The 21,817-nt window shown below is 29.9% G+C and overlaps 3 protein-coding genes across 5 annotated transcripts; all 3 read left to right on the forward strand.

Moving 5' to 3' along the window:
• On the forward strand, positions 1 to 1,750 carry LOC132951986 (small ribosomal subunit protein mS31). 2 transcript variants are annotated; one of them, XM_061024083.1, is made up of 2 exons: positions 1 to 88; positions 532 to 1,750. In XM_061024083.1, exon 2 carries the CDS (start codon positions 570 to 572, stop codon positions 1,680 to 1,682), a length of 1,113 nt encoding a protein of 370 aa, XP_060880066.1. In that variant the 5' UTR covers positions 1 to 88; positions 532 to 569; the 3' UTR covers positions 1,683 to 1,750. The 2 variants fall into 2 exon arrangements, with proteins under 2 accessions (XP_060880066.1, XP_060880065.1); XM_061024082.1 differs by having other exon boundaries at positions 12 to 438.
• A 4,510-nt stretch (positions 1,751 to 6,260) lies between these two features.
• Positions 6,261 to 11,059, forward strand: LOC132952684 (sentrin-specific protease 1-like). Its single transcript, XM_061025045.1, has 4 exons — positions 6,261 to 6,555; positions 8,498 to 8,996; positions 9,060 to 9,741; positions 9,812 to 11,059. Exons 2-4 carry the CDS (start codon positions 8,558 to 8,560, stop codon positions 10,236 to 10,238), a joined length of 1,548 nt encoding a protein of 515 aa, XP_060881028.1. The 5' UTR covers positions 6,261 to 6,555; positions 8,498 to 8,557; the 3' UTR covers positions 10,239 to 11,059.
• A 5,417-nt stretch (positions 11,060 to 16,476) lies between these two features.
• Positions 16,477 to 21,802, forward strand: LOC132951987 (superkiller complex protein 3). Of its 2 annotated transcripts, none has more exons than XM_061024084.1 (3): positions 16,477 to 16,849; positions 16,913 to 17,012; positions 17,724 to 21,802. In XM_061024084.1, the coding sequence occupies exon 3, from the start codon at positions 17,754 to 17,756 to the stop codon at positions 21,669 to 21,671; it is 3,918 nt and encodes a 1,305-aa protein (XP_060880067.1). In that variant the 5' UTR covers positions 16,477 to 16,849; positions 16,913 to 17,012; positions 17,724 to 17,753; the 3' UTR covers positions 21,672 to 21,802. The 2 variants fall into 2 exon arrangements, with proteins under 2 accessions (XP_060880067.1, XP_060880068.1); XM_061024085.1 differs by having other exon boundaries at positions 16,477 to 16,846.
• The last annotated feature ends 15 nt before the right edge of the window (positions 21,803 to 21,817 follow it).

Here is a 21,817-nt window from a genome sequence, read left to right on the forward strand (position 1 = left end):
CTGTTATCATAGAGTCGGAAACATCGTCGATCGTCCAAACACGAGTCTTGACTAATAAATTCTTGATTTTTAATATTATACAATTTAGGTAGGTACCTATCGACTATTATATTGTTTTAAATCGATGTCCCTACTTCTTAGTTCTTACAGTCACAGTGTACTTAGCTGATTCTTTAGTATTTAAGATTCTGTCAACATAGTGTTTTCACTCTTCTACTTTTCACAAATTATATCACATTCGCTTAGTCTTATTTTGTAGATGTAATTATTACAAAATATTAATTAATTAAAAATTATAGTACGTTAATCATTATTACTATCATTAGTTTTAGACATTAAAATCAATGTTATTATTTACAAATCTTAGCATGTAAAGCAATTTTATTGTTAAAACTTTTGAAGTTGATATTTTGAATTTGGAACTCCTTGGAAAGACAAGTAAGATAAATGATTGTTTTTATTTCCCATCTCATTCTAAATAACAGTTTTATTTGTGAATTTTTTATTAATTTTTTTTATCAATTTTTATAGGAAATTTAAAGAAATAGAATTCAAGTACAATATTCAACATGAATTCTACTTTGTCTATCAAGTGCATACCATATATTAATAGTTCAAAACGTAATGGTATTCGTGGTGTTTATTATGTAACTCAGCGTTTCAAATCAGATGATGATAATAATTCAAAAAAGAACCAATTAGCTGTTGAAAAACTAAATAATCTACTGAAAACCATGAAGAAAGGGAATGACACTGAAATGCCTCCTCAACAATCAAAACCTATTGAATTGGCACAACCTAGACAATTGGCAAGAAAATCGGAACAAAATAAACAAAATATTGAAGCTTCTAAGCAGAACAAGCCGTTGGGTGAAAAATTATCTGATGCTGCCACCAAAGTTGCCCAATCAATTGGAGGTGACACCAATAAAACTAAATCGGATTTATTGAATTTGCTGAGAATTTACAACAATGAACCTAATGATTCTTCTGAAAAAAAGGTGAAATCTTCTGTTCAGTTAGATGATTTACTATCTGGAATGAAAATTGATCGTTCCCAATCAAAAAAGTCTGCAGAGTTTAGTGATGTTGATAGAGCCCAACGAGTAAGAGAATTGTTAGGTCATAGTTCAGGTGAACATCAAAGAACTAAAAAATACAGAAAGCCAATGGATAATTATATGCCAATTAATTTATTTAGCAGTGAACCTCTTGGTATATTTAAAAACTTTGACACAAAAAAAGATATTCCAACATTGCCTACTTGGGATAGATTATATGAAAAGAGCTTACAAACAGCAGTAACACATCCACCGAAAAATATTTATGAACAAATGATTATTTGGACGGAACAAGGAAAATTGTGGAAATTTCCTATTAACAACGAACAAGGTATGGACGATGAAAACAACGTGTTTTTTGCTGAACATGTGTTTTTAGAACCACTAATTGATGAATGGTGCCCGAAAAAGGGACCAATCAGACATTTTATGGAATTGGTATGTGTTGGCTTGTCAAAAAATCCATTCCTGTCTGTTGAAGAAAAAAAAGATCACCTTAATTGGTTCAGGCAGTATTTCTATGAGAAAAATCAATTATTGAGTGAAGTTGGTGCATTTGAAATTAAGTCATTACCAGAAAATGTTAAGGAATATTATAAACCTACGATTCCAGATGAATAAAATAAATTAATACATTATTGTAGTGTAGAATAATATTATAAATAGTTAATAAACTATTTTACAGCATACATTTTGTTTTATTATTTAAATAAGCTAATTTTTATCATAACAAATGTAACAAAATCATAGATTTAGTTTGGATTCGGTACAGTTATGTAATTTGGTCATGTTTGTGAGGGGGAAGATTGAAACATTTACCCCCAATAACGCAGCAAAAAAAATATATATCATAAAACCTCTCAGTCCAACCATTGTGATCTGTATAATGTGAGTAGGGTACATGTATAAATCCATGCATACATAAAAAATAAATAACTACATATTATTTAATCGAGTTTTAAATGTACTTTTTTGAGTAGATTCATGGAATAATCTGCGTAGACGTAAAATATTCAACATTTCAATCTTAAAAAGCTAATAACCTTGGAACTAAGTCCGACCAACAAACTCTGATCGCACCATTGTACTTAACTCATTGAAATATACATATTAGCTATAGGTCTCCAAAAAATTCCAAAAAATCTAGCTAAACTGCATTATTTCAATATATTTGTGCAATATTCAATTTGCAATAGTGATTAGTGTGTATTATGAATTAATATTATCTTAGTTACAGCTACCGTAGGGGATTTGGGTTTTTATTTGTTGTTTCTGTAAAATATACCTACTATATTAGAACCAATAAATAATAAGTACATAAATATGGTTCTCCAGTTAATAAGTCATGGAGTAATACACCCCCCCCCCCTACCACCATAATTACACCAGTGATTTGGTAAGACATTTCTAGATTCTGAGCGGAGCACCGAGCAAGAAATGTCCAACTAGTTTTCCAATGATGTATTTTAATTATTAATGCAGGAGGTTTCTGCATAGAATACTATAGAAAACTATGCAGTATTCTATGGTTTCTGCTTTCTGGTAGAAAATCATAAGCGGATATTTGGTCACATCTGTGGGGAGCATAACATTTTTGTCTTATCCATTAACGTAAACATACATTTTTAAACGCTTCAACCTACTAATTTAGGTTATTTAGTACTCCTACTTTATTCTAGCAGAGGCACCAAGTATATATAGGTATATTAAAATACACAATTTATTTTGACATCTAGTGTGGTTTGTTACATTCAGGGGGGGGGGGGGTGCTTAAGCCCCCAAGTCAACCCTCCCCCCCACCAATATCCGCCTATGTAGAAAACTAACTATAGCATGGGCGTTCTCACTGGGGGATATGGGGGAGAGATCCTCCAAGGTTCTTGTTATTCTTAAATATTAGTAATACATGTTTTGTATACTTTTGATATGCGTTTGTTTGCAATATTGACTAGGTAGTTACACTTATAGGCTTGATAATGGTGTTTATTATTTTTTTTTTTATCCTGTATACAAAATGTCTACCAAAAGGAGTTCTTTGCATCAACATATAATATCTTATCTTTTAGCAAATTGGATCAAGATGGTACTTTAGAGAGGTCATTTTTCGATTTTCTCATTATCTTAGGGCCTTGACAGTTTTACATTCAATTTAAGGAGCCTCATAACAAACAAAATTGAGAAGCGCTGTACTAGATTAAATTGTAGAATATCTAAATATATATAACTAGCTGTCCCGGTAAAAGATCATGTTTGTAATGTTGCATTTCAATTTAAATACTTCATATACATTTTTCACTGTTTATTTTTCTAACATAATTTGTAATTATTGAAGAAATATATAAACAACATTTTTGACATAGGTTGGTTGCTCAATACACAGTCAAATATTAACCAAATATATCATAACGCATTATGTCAAAACAAGAATGATATTCACTTGCAAAAGAAAAAAAATGAGCAAGTTGCTAAAAACAAGAAAACACCAAAAAAACTAAACAATTTTTTTAAATTAGTTTGAAGTTTATAAGATAACTATTATTGAATAATATTATAATATAAATAATACACCTAATCATATAATAAAATATACAAAATATTTTAAACATGTTTTTAGAGTTTTTTATGAGCACTAGAAAATAATACTCCACTCTACCAGACTACTATTAAAATTTGGAGCAGAATCATAATAGTTTTAATTTAATTTAAAGATTTTAAGAAGGATGCAAATATCCAGAGAATAAGTGTCTAAATTATTTTATAATTGATGTATACTCGATAAAAAATATTGAAAATGATTAAAATGCAAATGTAATGTATAATTACAGGCTCCAATTTATAATGCCAACTCGTTTAAAAAAAAAAACTTATTTTGATTCAATGTTTTTGTAAATAATAACTTCAATTTAACAAAAAAAATAGCATTTTAATTCTTAAGTTTTAAGACATTTTTCATTTAACATTATGAATACACAGGCCTTCATAGGACAGAAAGCGCGCTCTGGTGACTATAGAACTGTGGTAATATTTTCAATCGAGGGGTGTAGACGTATAGGTTAGGTTAGGTTAGGTCCGGTCCAGAGTGACCAAACCAATCAATACACCTTGTTACAGACTATAATAAAATATAATAACAATATAATATATCCACTGACAAACAGTCTCCGCTCTCATACAATGATAATATGATATCATTGAATTCAAATTTAATACAATCCATTATACAGCGACCAACTTGTAACCTACTGTACAGCAGAGTGACATCCACTTTCCCGCTTTTTCAATATTCATAATTATAATATGGGAGTTGTGTGACAAAACCCTTACGGCTTATTTTGTAACCATTTTTTTCATCCCCCTCCATTGAAATATTCTGAGAACGCATCTGAAATTCTGAACTATAGTTGAAAATTAAAACCCCATCTTTAGATAGAAGCCGTGATTAAAACTAAGACGTTACAGTAATTGGTACTCGGGGTCAAAAGAAAAAAGGATTTTTCTTAATAATTGTGAAAAACAGCAGTAAATGCTGGAATAAGGGCTGTTCGATTATTATTTTTTGCCTCTCGATAATTAATTTCACGTTTTAATCGAAAATTAATAATCGAACCCAAAATCGATTTTTTAACGACCGATTAATCGATAACCGATTTTTTTAATGGCTGAATCAAGGTGGATGTATTTATTTGCTTATTTATTTTTAATCCTCCTTCGACTGAATATTAATATTAATCGATATTTTTAATGACTGATTAACCGATTACTCGATTTTTATACCAAGGGTAAATTGATTCTTTAACTTTCACATAATTTTAAACAAGATTTTCAGGATGACATATGCAGATGTAGATGTCCACTTTTATATTTTATAAATATAAAATATACTATTTATATTATTATTATTTGATTAATCGAAATTTGATTATTTGGCGACTAATCGAATTTTATAAAGACTGTAAAATAATTGGTGAAAAAAATAATCATCGTAATAATCGATTAATCGAAATAATCGAACAGCCCTAGCACCTGGAAAATTAACGTGATACATGCTTTCAATTAAGAGCCAAGAGGACGTTATACCCGCATGTGTTGTCTCCGTCTTACAAATGCGTAACATAATAAATTTTACGCTCAGCAGAACACGTGTAGCTCCGTTAGTATAAAAATTAGAGCGAATTGACCTCTTATAAAATCTAAAGGTAAGATTATTATCTAGGCAACCTCATGGGCTTTTTATTATATTTTAATTTTAACGCGAGTTATGAGTATTTTAAAATTGTAAATTAAATTTGCTATGTTACGCACTTGTAAGACGGAGACAACACACGCGGGTATAACGTCCTCTTAATATTTCAAGAAAGCCTTGTCTTTTTGTAACTATATTTTGTTGTTGAATTTCATAAAACAGTAAGTTTCCGTAGAGACTCGAAGGTTGAATGTTCACGGCTGTCATAATGTGACATGTGAGTCGTGCACTCGTGCATATTGTTGGTCACACTGATCCAGTAATTGTTTATTTTTCCCATGGCTAAATAATATATATTTAGCCATGAATTTTCCGTTTTCATTGTATAGTGGTACACGTACACCCACCCCCTAGTGATGGGCGATTCAGGTCGGTGAATCAATTTAAATCAAAATGAAAAAAATCTTTGCAGAATCGATTTTTTTAGCACATCACTACCACCCCCATGACAAACTAAATTAAATCTAATTTGTCACGCCCACCCCCACGATTTAAGAAATATTTTAAATCGTGCTCGCCCCTAATAGCTAATAGGTGAAGACAAAAATGAAAAAGGGAAGACAGATTAACAGTGGGAGCGTTGTAGACCCCTATCGTACTGGCAGCTAGGCGGGTACCCATGTGGAGTCGGGAGATTGTATTTCTTTTCCCGACGACCAGACATTTCGCATAAATTTTGATTTAAGCGAAGTGTATTTGAATGTGTATGATAATAATAGTAGAAATTGTACTTACCAACGTAGAGAGTTAGCTATAAAATCGTAAAAAGTTTCAATAGTAATATGTATTAATTTATTATAAAAAGTAAAATAAGTCATTTTAAATAACCACTATAAAACTATATATATACATCCCCAATCGGAAGGTACAAATTGTTTCCGCCAGATCGCGTTTTGTTAATTTGCTTCCCCAATCTATGTTCTGTGGTATAATATGGTACACTGGCTGCTTGAATGCTTGATGCATTGATAGTTGATACCAATGCCATACTCTTTTTACTACAACTAAAGTACGTTACGGTAAATGGTGCTGAGTGAAAGTAAAGTTCTGACTATTTTACAGATTGAGTTACCTTAATTATTAATATTATATTCATGTATTAGGCATTGGCCATTGCCCATAAGTGTATTAAATATAATGCCAAATTTGTGAATGGAAATTTGTTGACTCGGATGTCCATAGTCTTCTGTTCAACATTAATTGCCAGAAATTTTAATTCAGTTATCACCATATTCACCGACCTGTATTAAAGTGAGTATTCATCTATTCATACCTATATAGGTTTAAATAATATCAAGAATCGATGTTCTGAAAAGTTTGATCGCTCATTGAGATGTTGTCGGTCACAAAAATTGTGTTACAATGTGCCCATTACTCTTCATCGATCCCAAAAGCAATGACATCTTATAAATATTGTATTTATATAATTTAAACTAAGATCAATATCAATCTGGATGGCTTATTTACAGTAACATTTGATACCTTGTAGGTCATTTTTCTTATACTTTAGATTCCAAAGAACATTTTTAAAAATATATTTTTTTATTGGATTTGTGTGTACAGCTGTTTTGTGCGTCATACATTTTACAGACATAACACCAATTTATACTGAAACATAAGCTAAATGGGCTTAACTACAATTGTGAATGCATTTTTTGTCAGATTTGATTGGCTTAGGGCCAGTCGTACCATTTCTAATTAAAGTTATCCGAAGTTTAATCGGCCGATTTTGGCTGGTTATAAAATCTGTTATTAGCTGATTAAGCATAATTGAAGTGTAACCGTAGACAGTACAACTGGCCCTTAGGCCCATTTCATAGACACATCTATGGTACGCACTATTTTCAATTAACATTGTTCGTTTATAATGTCAAAAATATGAAATATGAAATTAAAAGTGTATACAGTCATTCAAAAAAATAAACATAAGAAATGATAACAAATAAAATATCACTTATTTTTTTTTAAAAATGTTGTTTTCTAATGACTTACTTATACCTATAAAAAAAAATATTAAAACAGAAAATGTATGTTACCTTCAAAAGAATCTTCCTGTACCTATAATTATTTATATTATTATTGAAAATATCATGTTTCATGAGTAATAAATAATTTTAATTTCAACATTTTTAGATTTATGCTAGTTAAGTAGTTACCTAACCCTGTCCTAACCAGCTATTTATAATTTAAACCAGTAAACACCATTGAGTAGATAATATGGGAAATATCTATCCAACAAAAATACCTATATAATTATTATCATTAAAATGTGTTAAGTATCCCCAAGTTTTTTTAATTACTTATATCTATTAGGTATATGCATTGATAATTAATTATTTTATTACTTATGATTATTGGAAAAACATCGTACACATTAGTTAATATCAAAAATCATTCTGTATATTTTATTAGTAATATACCTATTAATTTAATTTTGTTTGTTAATGAAAAATTATTTATTTTATTGGATTAAACACTGTTCTAGTGTCAATAAGTTAACTGAAGACAATTCATAAATTTATCAAAAATTCATTAGAGTTTTTCCAATTGGTATTTTCTCTTTCAAAAATATATATTCGTGGTTAAGGGTCGTCCTTACAATGTCCGGTTAAAGTTAACTGACACTTAACCGGCCAAATTCTGCTGGTAATAAAATCTGTTATCTGTTGGTTAGCGTTAACCGACACTTACCGGACATTGTAAGAACGGCCCTATTCCAATTATATCACTTAAGTGGACGCTACATCCGCATGCGTTGTCTCTGTCTTACAAATATATAACATAGCTGGACAACTATGCTCCCTTTGTATTTATAGTAGAATTACCTAAATTCCTCAACACATAAGGAAGAACTTTATCTGTGTTGTAGCTTTTTTTGTTTTTTTGATAGCACTTACCAATAATTTTTAATAATTAAACAAAAAAAACTTAATGTTCTCAAACTAATAACTTTAGTTGTATTTATGTTATCTAACTAATAAAAACATTATAACACAGATAAAGTTCTTCCCTATGCGTTGTGGAATTTTGGTAAGTCTACTATAAATACAGAGCGATTCTTACATAGTTGTCCCGCGCTAAACAGTTTTTGTGCATTTGTAAGACGGATACAACGCATGTGGGTGTAGCGTCCTCTTAAGTTATATTAACATATTTAATAAATAATTTAACTTATTGTCTGTTTTTTTTCCAGCTGCTGTAATTTTGCTGCCCACTATTCATTTAAAATTATCCTTTATGTTAAATTTGTGTTATGGGTTTCTTCAATTCATTAAGGAATATAAAAAAATGGTTCACTGACAAGGCTGGATTTTCTGGACATAGAGGACCAATAAAACGTAAACATGAAGAATGTGAACCTATAAACAATAAAAGAGCACGTATGGATGATAGCCTGGTAGAAATTGTTGAAATCAGCGATGAATCACTATCTGAAACCGATGAGGTGGAAATCACTGAACCTGGGCCATCCACTGTACCACTCAGAGCCAGTCCACCTGTTATGCTCATTGAGGGTAGACAACATACAAGGAGAACTATGTCACCAGTTAGGACAATAGATCTAAATGAATGTAACGGTGATGATGTCAAAATGAAAATTATTCGATCATATAGTTTATCAAATCCACAACTTATAAGTAACCGGAATGCTAGTACCAAGGCTATCCGAGAAGAAAGATCTTCAATTAGAGGTGAAAAAAATGTTATATATGAATTTTATATTATTTTATAATTAATAACATTTTAATCCACAGGAACAAAACAATTAAGTTTGAGTATGGAAGGTGGATTTTCTGCATTAAAAATTAATGACACATCAAATAACGCTGACCCAAATAAATCATTTGCAATGGTTTTAAAACATTATGTAGCGCCAAAACCAGAAACTAACATTTTATTAGATTCTAGTTCTAGATCGCCAATGAGTAATCATAAAGAAAATATTTTAAATCAATCTAAATTATCTCAAACATCTGGTAAAGAAAATTTAGACATTCCTGAATTAAGTCTTCATAAGAATAGAATTATCAAGAAAGAGTTGTTTTATGAACGTATATTAAGAAAGTTTAAGGAGAAACAAGCAGCTGCCATTTTAACTTCTGCTACAACAACCCAACTAAAATCACCCGACGATATTTTTCAAGAAAAATTAGAATTGATGAAAAAAGAACTAGACAAAATTGAACCACAAAAGAAAAATGAAATTTTTCCTGGTTATTCTAAAGAAATAGCTGAATCGATTGCATTTCAAATGTCTAGTTCGTTAAATGAGTACATTGTTCAAGGGAAAAATATTAAAAAAATGGATTTAAAAACTATTTATAATCCTACTGCTTGGTTAAATGATGAAGTTATAAATCATTATTTGGGTATGATTGTTGACCGTGATCCAACTAACATTCACACATTTGATACATTCTTTTATTCTAAATTATCGTAAGTTATATAATTTATAATTCACTAATATTTAATTTGTTTTTTACTTTTATATTAATTATTTATATAGATCACAAGGATATCAATCTGTTCGTCGGTGGTCAAGAAAAAAAGATATATTTGCATGTAAAAAAATGTTCAGTCCTATTCACCTGGGTAACCATTGGTGTCTTATATGTGTAAACTTCATTGAAAAAACCGTAAAATATTATGATAGTTTAGGCGGTAAAAATTCTAACTGTTTAAATATAATATTTAATTATCTAAAACAAGAGTACGAGAATAAGAAGAATGAGAAGTTTGACAGTAGTGGATGGCAAATAATGGACGCTGAGGATTGTCCAAAACAAAAAAATGGTTATGATTGCGGGGTGTTTACTTGTGTCAATGCAGAGTACCTATCTCGTGATGCAAAACTAGATTTTGTTCAAGATGATATGCCCAAATTAAGGAGTAGGATATGTTATGAGATCTTAAACAATCGTTTATGTTATTAAAATTAAACTAAATCATTTGTTTCCTATAATATTGAGTTAATTTTATTTTCATTTTTTTCAAGTTCTATAGAGTATTACATAATATGTTGGTGAATATAATAAACATTGACAAGAGGAATAACATTCCTTAATTGTCTAATTAGATTTCATAATTTTAATAAAAATGCTAGCCTAAATATGAAAAAAAAATATTTGTTAATACTGTATTTATGTATGTAATTATATATTAAAACAATTATACCATGAAATTGAACTCACTTCCTATTATGTAGAATAATTCATGTTAACATTTAACTGAATAAAATTAGAAATACTGTTCATGAATCTTTAAAATCAAAGTTAAAATTATTACTTTAGGCATACAATTAATTAATTTAAAGGCTGAATAATTCAATAAATATAATGTAGTGTTTATATTGTATTTAAATATTATGATTTGATATATTATTCTGTTTAAAATCTTGTTTTTATTTCAGTACATGATCTAAACATTCTAGCTATGCAGAATTTTTTTTTTATTTGAATGTTAATACATAAAATACATCTATTTATTGAATACAATTTATCTATTTTTTACATTAATTGAACATTATTTCACCAAAGTATTCATCAAATTGTTAATATTTTTATCATACATTCAAAATTGTTTAAATTGTAAATGTTTTACACTATAATGTGAAATACTACAGGATTTTAAAAAATTTTTAAAAAGTAAATAGGTAATGTAAATACATTTATAATTTATATCTCACAATTTTATTTCATATACGTATAGATTGTCTTTTTTAATATATTGTTGACTAAATTGGTATGGTATTGTGTTAATTATATTTATTCATAAAACATTTGAATTATTTAAAGGTATTGTTATATAATGTATTGTAGCTTTTCTCAATATTATTTCATATTTTCATACAAGTTCCTAATAAAAAACGTATTCATTTTTTTTTTATAATTTTATAAGTTATTATTTTATTATTATCAATACAATTGACTTGTTTTATATATAAGTATTATGAAAAAAATATTGTGGATTTACACTCAATTGTTTAATTAATTTTCACCTATCAGTCATTAGTCATATAGAAAATGTAAATATAAATGTTCAGAGAAAATGTATTTACCATAATTTTTTTTAGAGATCAAAAAATTACCGATTGTTTCGCAAACCGATTTTCTGACTTTTTGAAGACTTGGGAATCTTAAACATTTTGAATTTATATACTTATTACTTAGTATTATATATGCTGAAAGACCGTGTTCGCTAAGAATCGTATTTCGTATGCACTATGCAATGACGAATGACCAATGATTTATCATTTAATTTAAATGTAATCGAAGAGTCTCGCTAGAGACTCCTTTCTGTGCATAAGTAACACCGATAAGAAACAGCACACCGACAACCGATAGCGAGACTATTATACATTAAGTTTCGTTTCGGCGCTCGGACCTCTCACTCGCACGCGTTGGTTGAATGCAGAGTGCGAGAGAGACAGAGCTAAAAACTGCAGTTTTGTGAGTCTTTTTCTTTCGTCCGTCATACAGCGAGATGCGGCCGCCCAAACTTCCCCTTCCAACGCCGCGCCGTAGCAACCGCCACGCGCCGGCCGCTACCGTACCGCGAACCTCACCCACAACAACAGCTAGCTAGTCTTCTATTCTATTCTATTCTATGGCTATTCTATTGTCTATTCACTCTGCGAACGCCGTGGAACATACTACGATTTGTAAATTTTGCTGTTACAATAAGTATAATTTTTTTGTCACAAATTCGTATGATTATTATATGATACTTTACATAACCTTTGCATTGTATGTTCTTGTAAAAATGTCCAAGAATTTCAATCAAATGTTATGCGAGTACCGGAGTACCCATAAAAATGATTCGAAAATAACGTATGAGTTAAAAACACTTATGGATTTCGAACGTTCAATTAAAAAAAGGTGGATAAGTGGATGTCGCTCTGCTGTACGGTAGGTTACAAGTGGGTCACTGTAATGGATGGTGTTAAATTTGAATTCAATGATATAATATCATTGTATAAGAAAAACGATTCTGAGCGAAAACGGTCAGTCAGCCTATGATTTTACCAAGTATATTTGATGATATTATTGTGAATAAAGTAATTTATATATAACCTATTTATGTGGAGCCTTGTTTTAAATTTTCAATCCTTAGCCATAAAAGTTAAACATTTTATACATTTTTAACTAGAAAATAATTAATAAATTATAAATTTGATAAATGTTGTCAAAATTTGAACTTTAAATGCTTATAAAAAAAAATCGTGCATATGTATTTTTAATATTTTTCAACTGCTATTAGAACGATATATCAGGAGCCTTCTATTAAATTTTCAAGCTTTTTTACTCAACAGATAAAATTTTATTGATATTTATAGAAAAAAAAACTAAAAAAATTGAAAACTGACAATGGCCGTAAACAGCTCAAAAAGAGTCAAAATGTCATGTCCTTACGGTCATTTGTTTTAGAGTTACACCAAAAACCAAAATCGATTTTCTCAAAAACAGATTTTGCGTAAAAATTTCCGTTTTTCCTTAATTTTTCTTTTGTTTTCACGTCGCTTGTTAAAACTACTTGGAAATTTTTACTTTTGACCCCCCAAAGTACCAACTAGATTTACTTTCCTATCAGAAAAGTTACTATTGAAGAAAATCCAAGCACTTTTGATGTCCTAAAAGGTGATGACAGACACAAAAATAAAAAAAAAAATAAAAATAAAATAAAAAAAAAAAAAAAAACACACATCATTGTAAAATCAATACATGCATCGCTTCGCTCAGAATCTAAAACCTGGACTACATGTTTAAGTTGTAATAAGGATACACCTCATAATGTTCAGGTTGATCCAAAAATTACCAACAAAGTTTTGATTATTCAATTACAGTTGGAAAACTCCTATAATAGCAATCCTGGGGATTATATATTCTGTAATTACAAAATAAAGGCTTTGCCAACGTCTGTACTGAAAATTCACAATCGCTCCTATAAGCTACACAGCTGCATTTTCTACGAGAATAATCTTAAATCTGGCAGATACAGCATAATGATCAGGGAGAACAAAACCAACTGGGTACAAATAAAAAACCAAATCACGAAAATACAAAAGTGGCCCCAGAATTCCAAAAACGCCCAGATTTTAGTATTCGAAGCAAAATAATTACATTGTCCTGAGATATCACAGTAAAACGTGCTTCGGAAAAATAATTGAAATCCTCAAAAAAACTACTTCGGAGAAGTAAAAAAGGCTTTCTGTGCGTAAGTTGAAGAGATTGGGAGAAAAGATAGAACTTTGGTGTTAATAAAAATGTGAAATCAATCTCAAAGTTCTGTGCCAAAAAGGGCCACGGTTGAAAAAATAGAATTTGGGGCTTAATAAAGAAGTGAAATCAATACCCAAATTATGTGCCTCAACTTGAAAAAATATCTTATTCAAAAAAATTTCAAGATGTTCAACTGTACAAACATTAAAAAAATATATTAGCACAGAACGGCGTGAATTACAGTTTGTCAACAAAAATTCATACTAATGAGAAAATTAGCACAAAGCGGCCCTAATTACAGATTATCAATAAAAATTCTAGTCAGACAGATTAACTCGTAAACAAGTCAACAACTCCGATTTATGGCTAATTCATCATTATTGTACGCCGTTCTGTGTTAATATTTTTTTTTAATGTTTGTACAGTTGAACATCTTGAAATTTTTTTGAATAAGATATTTTTTCAAGTTGAGGCACATAATTTGGGTATTGATTTCACTTCTTTATTAAGCCCCAAATTCTATTTTTTCAACCGTGGCCCTTTTTGGCACAGAACTTTGAGATTGATTTCACATCTTTATTAACACCAAAGTTCTATCTTTTCTCCCAATCTCTTCAACTTACGCACAGAAAGCCTTTTTTATTTCTCCGAAGTAGTTTTTTTGAGGATATAATATACATTACAGAGTACAGTTACTCTATGGCAGGGGTCGGCAACCTTTTTACCTACACGGGCCATAATTTGTTTCAGTTTTTAATGGAGGGCCGCATACAAAATTAAAATATTAAAAAATATAATTTTAACAAATAATACTAATATATTTACAGATAGCAACAAACATATTATGAATTTAACATTGCAGTTGTGCTTATTAACTAATTTTTAATTAATTACATTAGTAGAGACAATTTAAAAGTTTAAAAATAATTATTAATTAATTCTTGAATGCAATTTAGTATACAAATATTAAGTTACTAGTGTGATTTTTGAGGTTGAATTTTTCCCGCCAATTCATTTATATCCGCTTTTAAATTGGATGTTGATATCCTCAAAACAGCGTTCAAGTGTTCGTCGCTTAACCGTGAACAATATTTATTTTTTCGGAATTTAAGTATTGAGAATGTCTGCTCACAAATATATGTGCTACCAAAAGCAGTAATCATTTTTTTAGCAAAACTTTTAATGCCTTTAAAATCTATTTCAGAAAGACTTGAATAAAATATTTTTAAGTCATTACTTTCTTTAAAAGCATTTTTAAGAATATCGTTGTTTTGCAATTCTATCTGTAAATTAGATTCAACATCGTCAATGTCGACAGAAAAAGGGTTTTGAAACAATTTGATTTTATTCTCTTGTACGTAAAAATCAGAAAATCGTATTGAAAATTCATTTTGTAGGTTTTCTATTATATTTAAAAAATTAATTTTTGTAGTTTCCCAATTTAAAGTTGATTTGGTTGATTCTAATACAGTTTTACAGCATACGAAATGATCCAAGTGCTGTTCATTAATATGTTTGTGTAATAATTTTAATTTCACTTGAGATGATTTTATATTTGAATACATATCTGACAACAATTTGTCTTTACCTTGCAGTTTTGTATTCAGCTCATTTAATAAAGTTGTTATATCAGTTTCGAAACGAACTGCACTAAGCCACTAACATAACCAATACGTATTTGTCATAATCGACGATATATACATTACATAAGATTAGATTACGTTTTCGATCATAGCTTATCTCGCATTGATTAAATATTATTTATATATTTATAACAATTTAAGCTACAAAATTAAAATTTTAAACACCATGAATTATATTTGGAGGGCCTCAGCAAAAAGTTCCGTGGGCCGCATGCGGCCCGCGGGCCGCGGGTTGCCGGTGCCTGCTCTATGGCACGGTGTACACTACAACTGTACAGTGTTTACCTACTATTCCCCTTTTTTCCTTTACCTGAAAAAAAAACTACGACATTTTTAAACATCTTATGTAGGTACCTAGGTATAGGGTCGTTGGTCACTGAGCAGTCTGGACTATTCGGTTCTGGTGTTGCACATTTATGGGTGGCGGCGTCGGTGGAGATGCTGATTACGCATGGTGCGAGCCTGAGAGGGTGGTAGGGTCGCCGACAGGAAAATCGAACTGGGGTCCCTCAGCTAGACAAATTATTATGAAAGACATATTTTTATACCTATGGTCAAAACTAGTTATGGCCCGTAAATAATGGTCGTTTACGCTTAACCCACTGATTTTGCCGATATATACAAATGTACATATTTTAGATGGCCATATTATTATAGGACATGGATACCTATTACCTATCAGTTAATTATTAATTAATATATAGGTATATCAAAGCTTTCTAGTTCAAAATCCAAACACGGTTGTCCCGGGAGACGAGGAGTAAAGTCAAAACTTTCGTAATTTTCTCCAGGGATGATTCTGTGGAAAAAAAATCAAATTTTCATTAGCCGACAGAAAAGACAAATCCATAAAACTGATTTAATAGGTCAATGCCATCAATGGTTAAATCCCATCAGTAACCGATTATTCTGTAAACTGTGATAACATCTCGTTTTGTGATAAAAAGTGATAAGGCTGAAATATCAACCACAGAATATTCTGTGGTTATAAAATAGACATAATAAATGGACTGCGCTTAGAGAGAGAAATCATGAAACCGACATTGATGAGAGAGAAAATAACAGTTGGGGGAAATACTCAAATTATTCCATGATATTATTTTTGACATTATCAAATATCAATGATGGTTATCACTACTTATCAGTTTTATAATCTATAAATTACAATAATTTCATGGCATGAATGAAATATAATTATTATTTCTTTCATGATTGCCCCCAACAGTTTCTATCTCACTCACACAATTTACATTTCAGATTCGGATAGATTGGAAAGCGCGGCAGTCCATTTGTTAATATGTCCAAATAATAATAATAATATTGTTATATTCTGTGATATGACGTCTATGGTTATAATATCTATAATATCAACTACTAACTATCAAGCACAGAAATACAGAATAGATTAATCAAGTAACAAGATGTAGAGAAGATCTTCTCTATATCGTGAACAAATAATAACAATCATCAACATTAATACTCAGTAGTCAATAATTATTATATTTTATAATTGCGATTATCTACTAAATTTACAATTTAATATTTACATTATATTATTATACTTCTGTTTTGGATGTTTTTATTTTAAATCGTCAATGGTCAATTTTGAAAATTGGTAACGTTGATGAGGGATGAGACTTAAAATAATGATGGCATAAGCAACTGGCGGGGTATTGGACAGTGGTGAATGCATTTTTAATAATCAATGATCATTTCATTATGTTAATATAATTAAACATTTTGCAGGTTTCTGTCATGTGAATATAGTAATAGAAAAACCATACTACATAGTAAAAATTGTGTTTATATACTATCACGTCCTGTTGTCCTACGAGTGACTAATTCGGTGAGTTAACATTTATATATCTTATTTTACCCACATTATGTATCTATACTAAAATATAAACAAGAAAAGGAGTGCATTCCATTTTATGATATTAAAGTCGATGGACCCGTTCAAAAGTATATTCACTAATAATACAGTTTCAAATTAATTGACCACTATTACTCAAAGGTTGTTGTAAATCAGTTGTCCATAACTATTTCATGTTAAGGAAAAAGGAATTTTCAATTTATATTTTGTCTTTAAGTTTAAAGTAGGTAGGTATTGAAAATTAATAAACTAGTTTTTAATTCAACCAACTATTTTATCTTTGTCCGTTTGCAACAAATCAAATTTACTTTTGCTAGATTAAACTGTGGACACTTAAATGGTATAATTATACGATGATTAATTAAAAAATATGAATGTTATTTTGCTCTATTATTTAAAACTGAAAAATATGTTTAAAATATGTAAGGGAAAAATAACTAAAACAAACTTAATATAGATATTATTTTCTTTTTAAATGTATGAAATATAAATACAATCTACTTTAGCAGGCCGATTAAGCTTGTCATTTTCCTTAAATGGTAAAAAGTGAATTTGTTTTTTGTGTGCATAATTTACAGATGCATTGGTTTTATAATACACTGTTCATTATAAGATCAATGACAGAGATAATAAATCCAGTTAAGCCTTGTATTCTCTTTTGACTTGTGCTGTATGTGTTTTTAGATAATACAAAATTTAAACAAACCTAACAAGATGGATAAGACCAACATTAAACAACAGTTGAAACTTGCAAAAGAAGAATTTATGAGAAAAAACTTTTCTGATGCAGCAAAAATGTGCAAAACAATCTTAAAGAATGATCCGAAAAATATTTCTGGTTTGATTCTTTATGGCGCCAGTCTTCTAGAAATGCCATCGAAAAAAGATGAATCCATTGAACAGTTCCAAAAAGTCATTGACTTTTCTCCTAATAATTTATTTGCTTGGCAAGGCATTGAGCAATACTACGAGAAATGTGATAAGCTTACAGTTTCTCAACAGTTATTCTACACATATGCAAATTTATTGAGTTTAGAAACTGATGGGACCAAGTGTAAAACACGTGCTAAAAAATGTATTGAACTTTGGAAAAATTATAAAACAAAGCTGGATTTAGGAATTTTTGTATCAACTGTCTTACCAACAGTTGAAAAGGAAGAAATAACACCACAGTTCTTGGCTATATGTAGGGTCTTAGCAGAGTTTCCATTCACAGAAGACACTTCTCCCTTAGATGAACATTTAGAAAAAATTTATCTAGCATTGTGTGAAGATGATAGTTTTGATCAAAGATTTGAAATTTATTGCAAACTAATTCCTGTACTAAAATCTAAAGGGAAAAGGCAACAACTTGTAGACTTATGTGAAAAAATGTTATCCTTATATAATAACAATGCTATTGCAATAAATTATTTCTGTGAATCATTCATCAGCAATTATATTAAGACAATAACTGAACCGGAAGATGATATACTGAAATTAATTGACAAAATGAGTTCATCAATTATGGAAAGATGTGAAGTATTACTACTGGCACAACCAACAAATCCAAATTCAATAATAGCCAAAAGCATTGCTTTGAGAAGATTAAACGAATTTGAAGAAAGTCGTAAATTGTTACGTAAAGTTCTTCAAGTTACCAGTCGTTCATGGCAATCGTGGTTTTTACTAACAGAAATTCAAATCAATATTCATTGCTATGATGATGTAATACGATGTGTTCAACAAGCAAAAAAAATTTTGAAACCAACATTTTCCTGTTATCAGACTATGCTTATGTGGGAAATTGAAGCTAACTGTTGTTCCCGGCTATGCTGTACTGTACAAGGACGTCAGTTGGCTATTGATATGTTGAATGAGAATTCAAATAATAAACTAATTGAGTATATTATCATAGCTAGTTGTAATTTAAACGATCAAAAAACGGCAAAAAACTATTTAAATACATTACAAAATAAATGTGATAGAGATGATAAATTTATCTTTTTAGAAGCATTATATTTTAACGAATTTGGGCAACTTGATGAAGCTTTACAATCTTTAAAAAGCATTAATAATTTAACAGCCGATGTAGATTCATTGCTACTTTTTGGTAATGTATTGTGGAAACAGAGACAATTTTCTGAGGCTGGAAAGTTGTACTTGGAAGCTTCTCGGATTTCTCCTTATAGATGTGACTTAATTACAAAGTTAGGACATTATTACAGAGAAATAAAACATTTACCTGTTGCTATGAATTGCTATGAAAAATCTGTTGTCCTCAATCCTGATGATGAAGAAAATGGTCTTGCCTTATCAGATATATACCATACTTTATCAAAGTTAAAAGAACAAGAAGCGTTGTTAAACTATCTGAAAACATCAAAAAATATCAAGTGGGCTTCTTTAAGATTAGGTGTTCACTATTTGAAATTAAAAAAATATGAAGATGCTGTTGACAACTTTCAAATTGCTACTAAACATGATCCAAATAATGCAACCTATTATGAATGTCTAGGTGATGCTCTTTTAGGACGAGAATCACTGATTGGTGCAAAACTTACATACTCTAAATGTATAGAAATTGATCCATCTCTTTTATATCCAAAACTACAAATCGCTAAAATTGAATATCGTATTGGTCAAGTGGATTCTAGTATTCAATTATTTTACAAAATTGTAAACTCTTATTCTAATGATTTTATTGCATTATTTGAAACTGCAAAAATGTTTATAGAACATGCCAAGTCAATTTTTGTTTGTCAGGTACATACAAGCTATGATTTATGCAAAAATGCTTGTGAATACTTGTACAAGGCATTGTTGATAGATAATCGATATGCACTGCTTTGGAAATTGTTTGGAGATTTATGTCTATTTATGGCAGCGATGCCCAAAGAACTATCTTTTATATATTTACCATCTAATATATTTAACAAAAGCCAAGAAAGTTATGAGGTGAGAGACCTACAACTTTATACTTATTCTAGGAGATGTTATTCACAAGCATTAAATATAACATCTAAAAAAATGTCGTTAAATCCTGCACAAAAATATATCTGGTACGATTTAGCTAAATGTTATTTGACAAATGCACTAAACACAGATATTGATAAAAATGAACGAATAGAATTTAAATCCAAAGCAGAATTGGCTATTAAAAAATGCTTATCATTAGATCCAAAAAACAAAGATTTTTGGAACACAATGGGAATCATTGAGGCTATTGAAGAGATCAAAAATGAACATCTCAGTTATAACTGTTTTGTTAAATCTTTGGAAATTGAAATAAATGCAATTGCTTATAATAACTTGGCCATCAAATGTATGATTCACAATGATGTAAATCTTGCTCAGGAAGCTTTTACTTTGAGTCAACATATTGAACCAACCCTTATAAATAGTTGGGTTGGGCAAGGTTTACTGACTAGATTTGAAAATCCTGTAATGTCATCTGACTTATTTTATCATTCAACCACATTAGGATTTCACGAAGAGAGTATTTGCAATTATACTGAAGCAAACATACAACATAATATTAAAGCTGATACAGAAGTATTAACACCAACTCATCAAATTCATCATAATATTGATTTACTTATTTGGCTTACATCTAAAAATCCCAAAAATGGTTGGGCACAGAATGCACTGTCAATATTGTACAGATATTCTGGCTTGTATAAAAATGCTATTAAAGCTGCAGAAAAGGCTGAACAATATTGTACGCCTGAAACACAAATAGGCATGCAAAGGAACATGGCTATTAGTCTTCTTAAAGGAAAATGTTATCAAGAAGCTATAGTCAAATACCAACAAATTAAATCAATGAATTTATATGATAAGTTTGGAATTGCATTAGCATTTTATAAGACTGGTCAGTACCAAGAAGCATATGCTACTTATGAATCGTTGACTGAAAATAAATCTGATATGAATATTGTATCAATGGCTTTCCTTGCTATGGCTGCAATAGCTTTTAGTAATCACGAAGACTACGATAAAGCCACAACGTTGTTCTTGAAGAGTATACAAAGTAACACAGCTAACATACAGGCACTATTGGCTACATTTGCACTGGGAATCGTAACTCGTAAAAGTAGTCTGTCTAGAACTATCTTGCAAGAATTGATATCGCATAAGAGTGATCCTTTATTCTTTAAAGATATTATTCGATTCGAAACATATTTCTACTACTTGAATCGTCAACCAAATATATCATTGAAATTAATCAGCCGTTGTGTTCACATTCACCCTGATAACGCTCATCTGTGGGTAAACTTGGGTTTAATTTTATTGAATTACTATATGGCCAATGAGTCCCAGCGCAAAAGAGGACTAGGTTCTCATATTTTTACATGTGCTACAGTTATCAGCAATAAAACGTGGGAACTCGAAAATGCATTAGTTCTGACTACTATTTGCAACCTGTTTGAAGGAGAATTGAAAACGTGCCTGCGAAACGTTTTGAAGGCAATTCATTTGTACCCTACGTCATCTGAACTTTGGACAGTTTTGTTAAATACCATATACTGCCGGGGCGACATTGAAGATGCAGAGTTAATAAAAAGTCATATAAAATTTGTTGTAAACAATTTAAATCCTAATGAAATTTTAAAATGTAATCTTTTAAAATTAGAAACTCATATTCCGTAATATTGATATTATATGTAAATTTGGTTTATTAATTCATACATACCTATAATTGCAATGTTAAGCAAATCAAGTTTATAATTTTTATATATAATATATTCTTATATACACTATTATAAAAAAATATAAGGATGTGTCCTAATTATTTT

Source organism: Metopolophium dirhodum, chromosome 9, assembly GCF_019925205.1.
Source record: "Metopolophium dirhodum isolate CAU chromosome 9, ASM1992520v1, whole genome shotgun sequence".
Lineage (NCBI taxonomy): Eukaryota > Metazoa > Arthropoda > Insecta > Hemiptera > Aphididae > Metopolophium > Metopolophium dirhodum.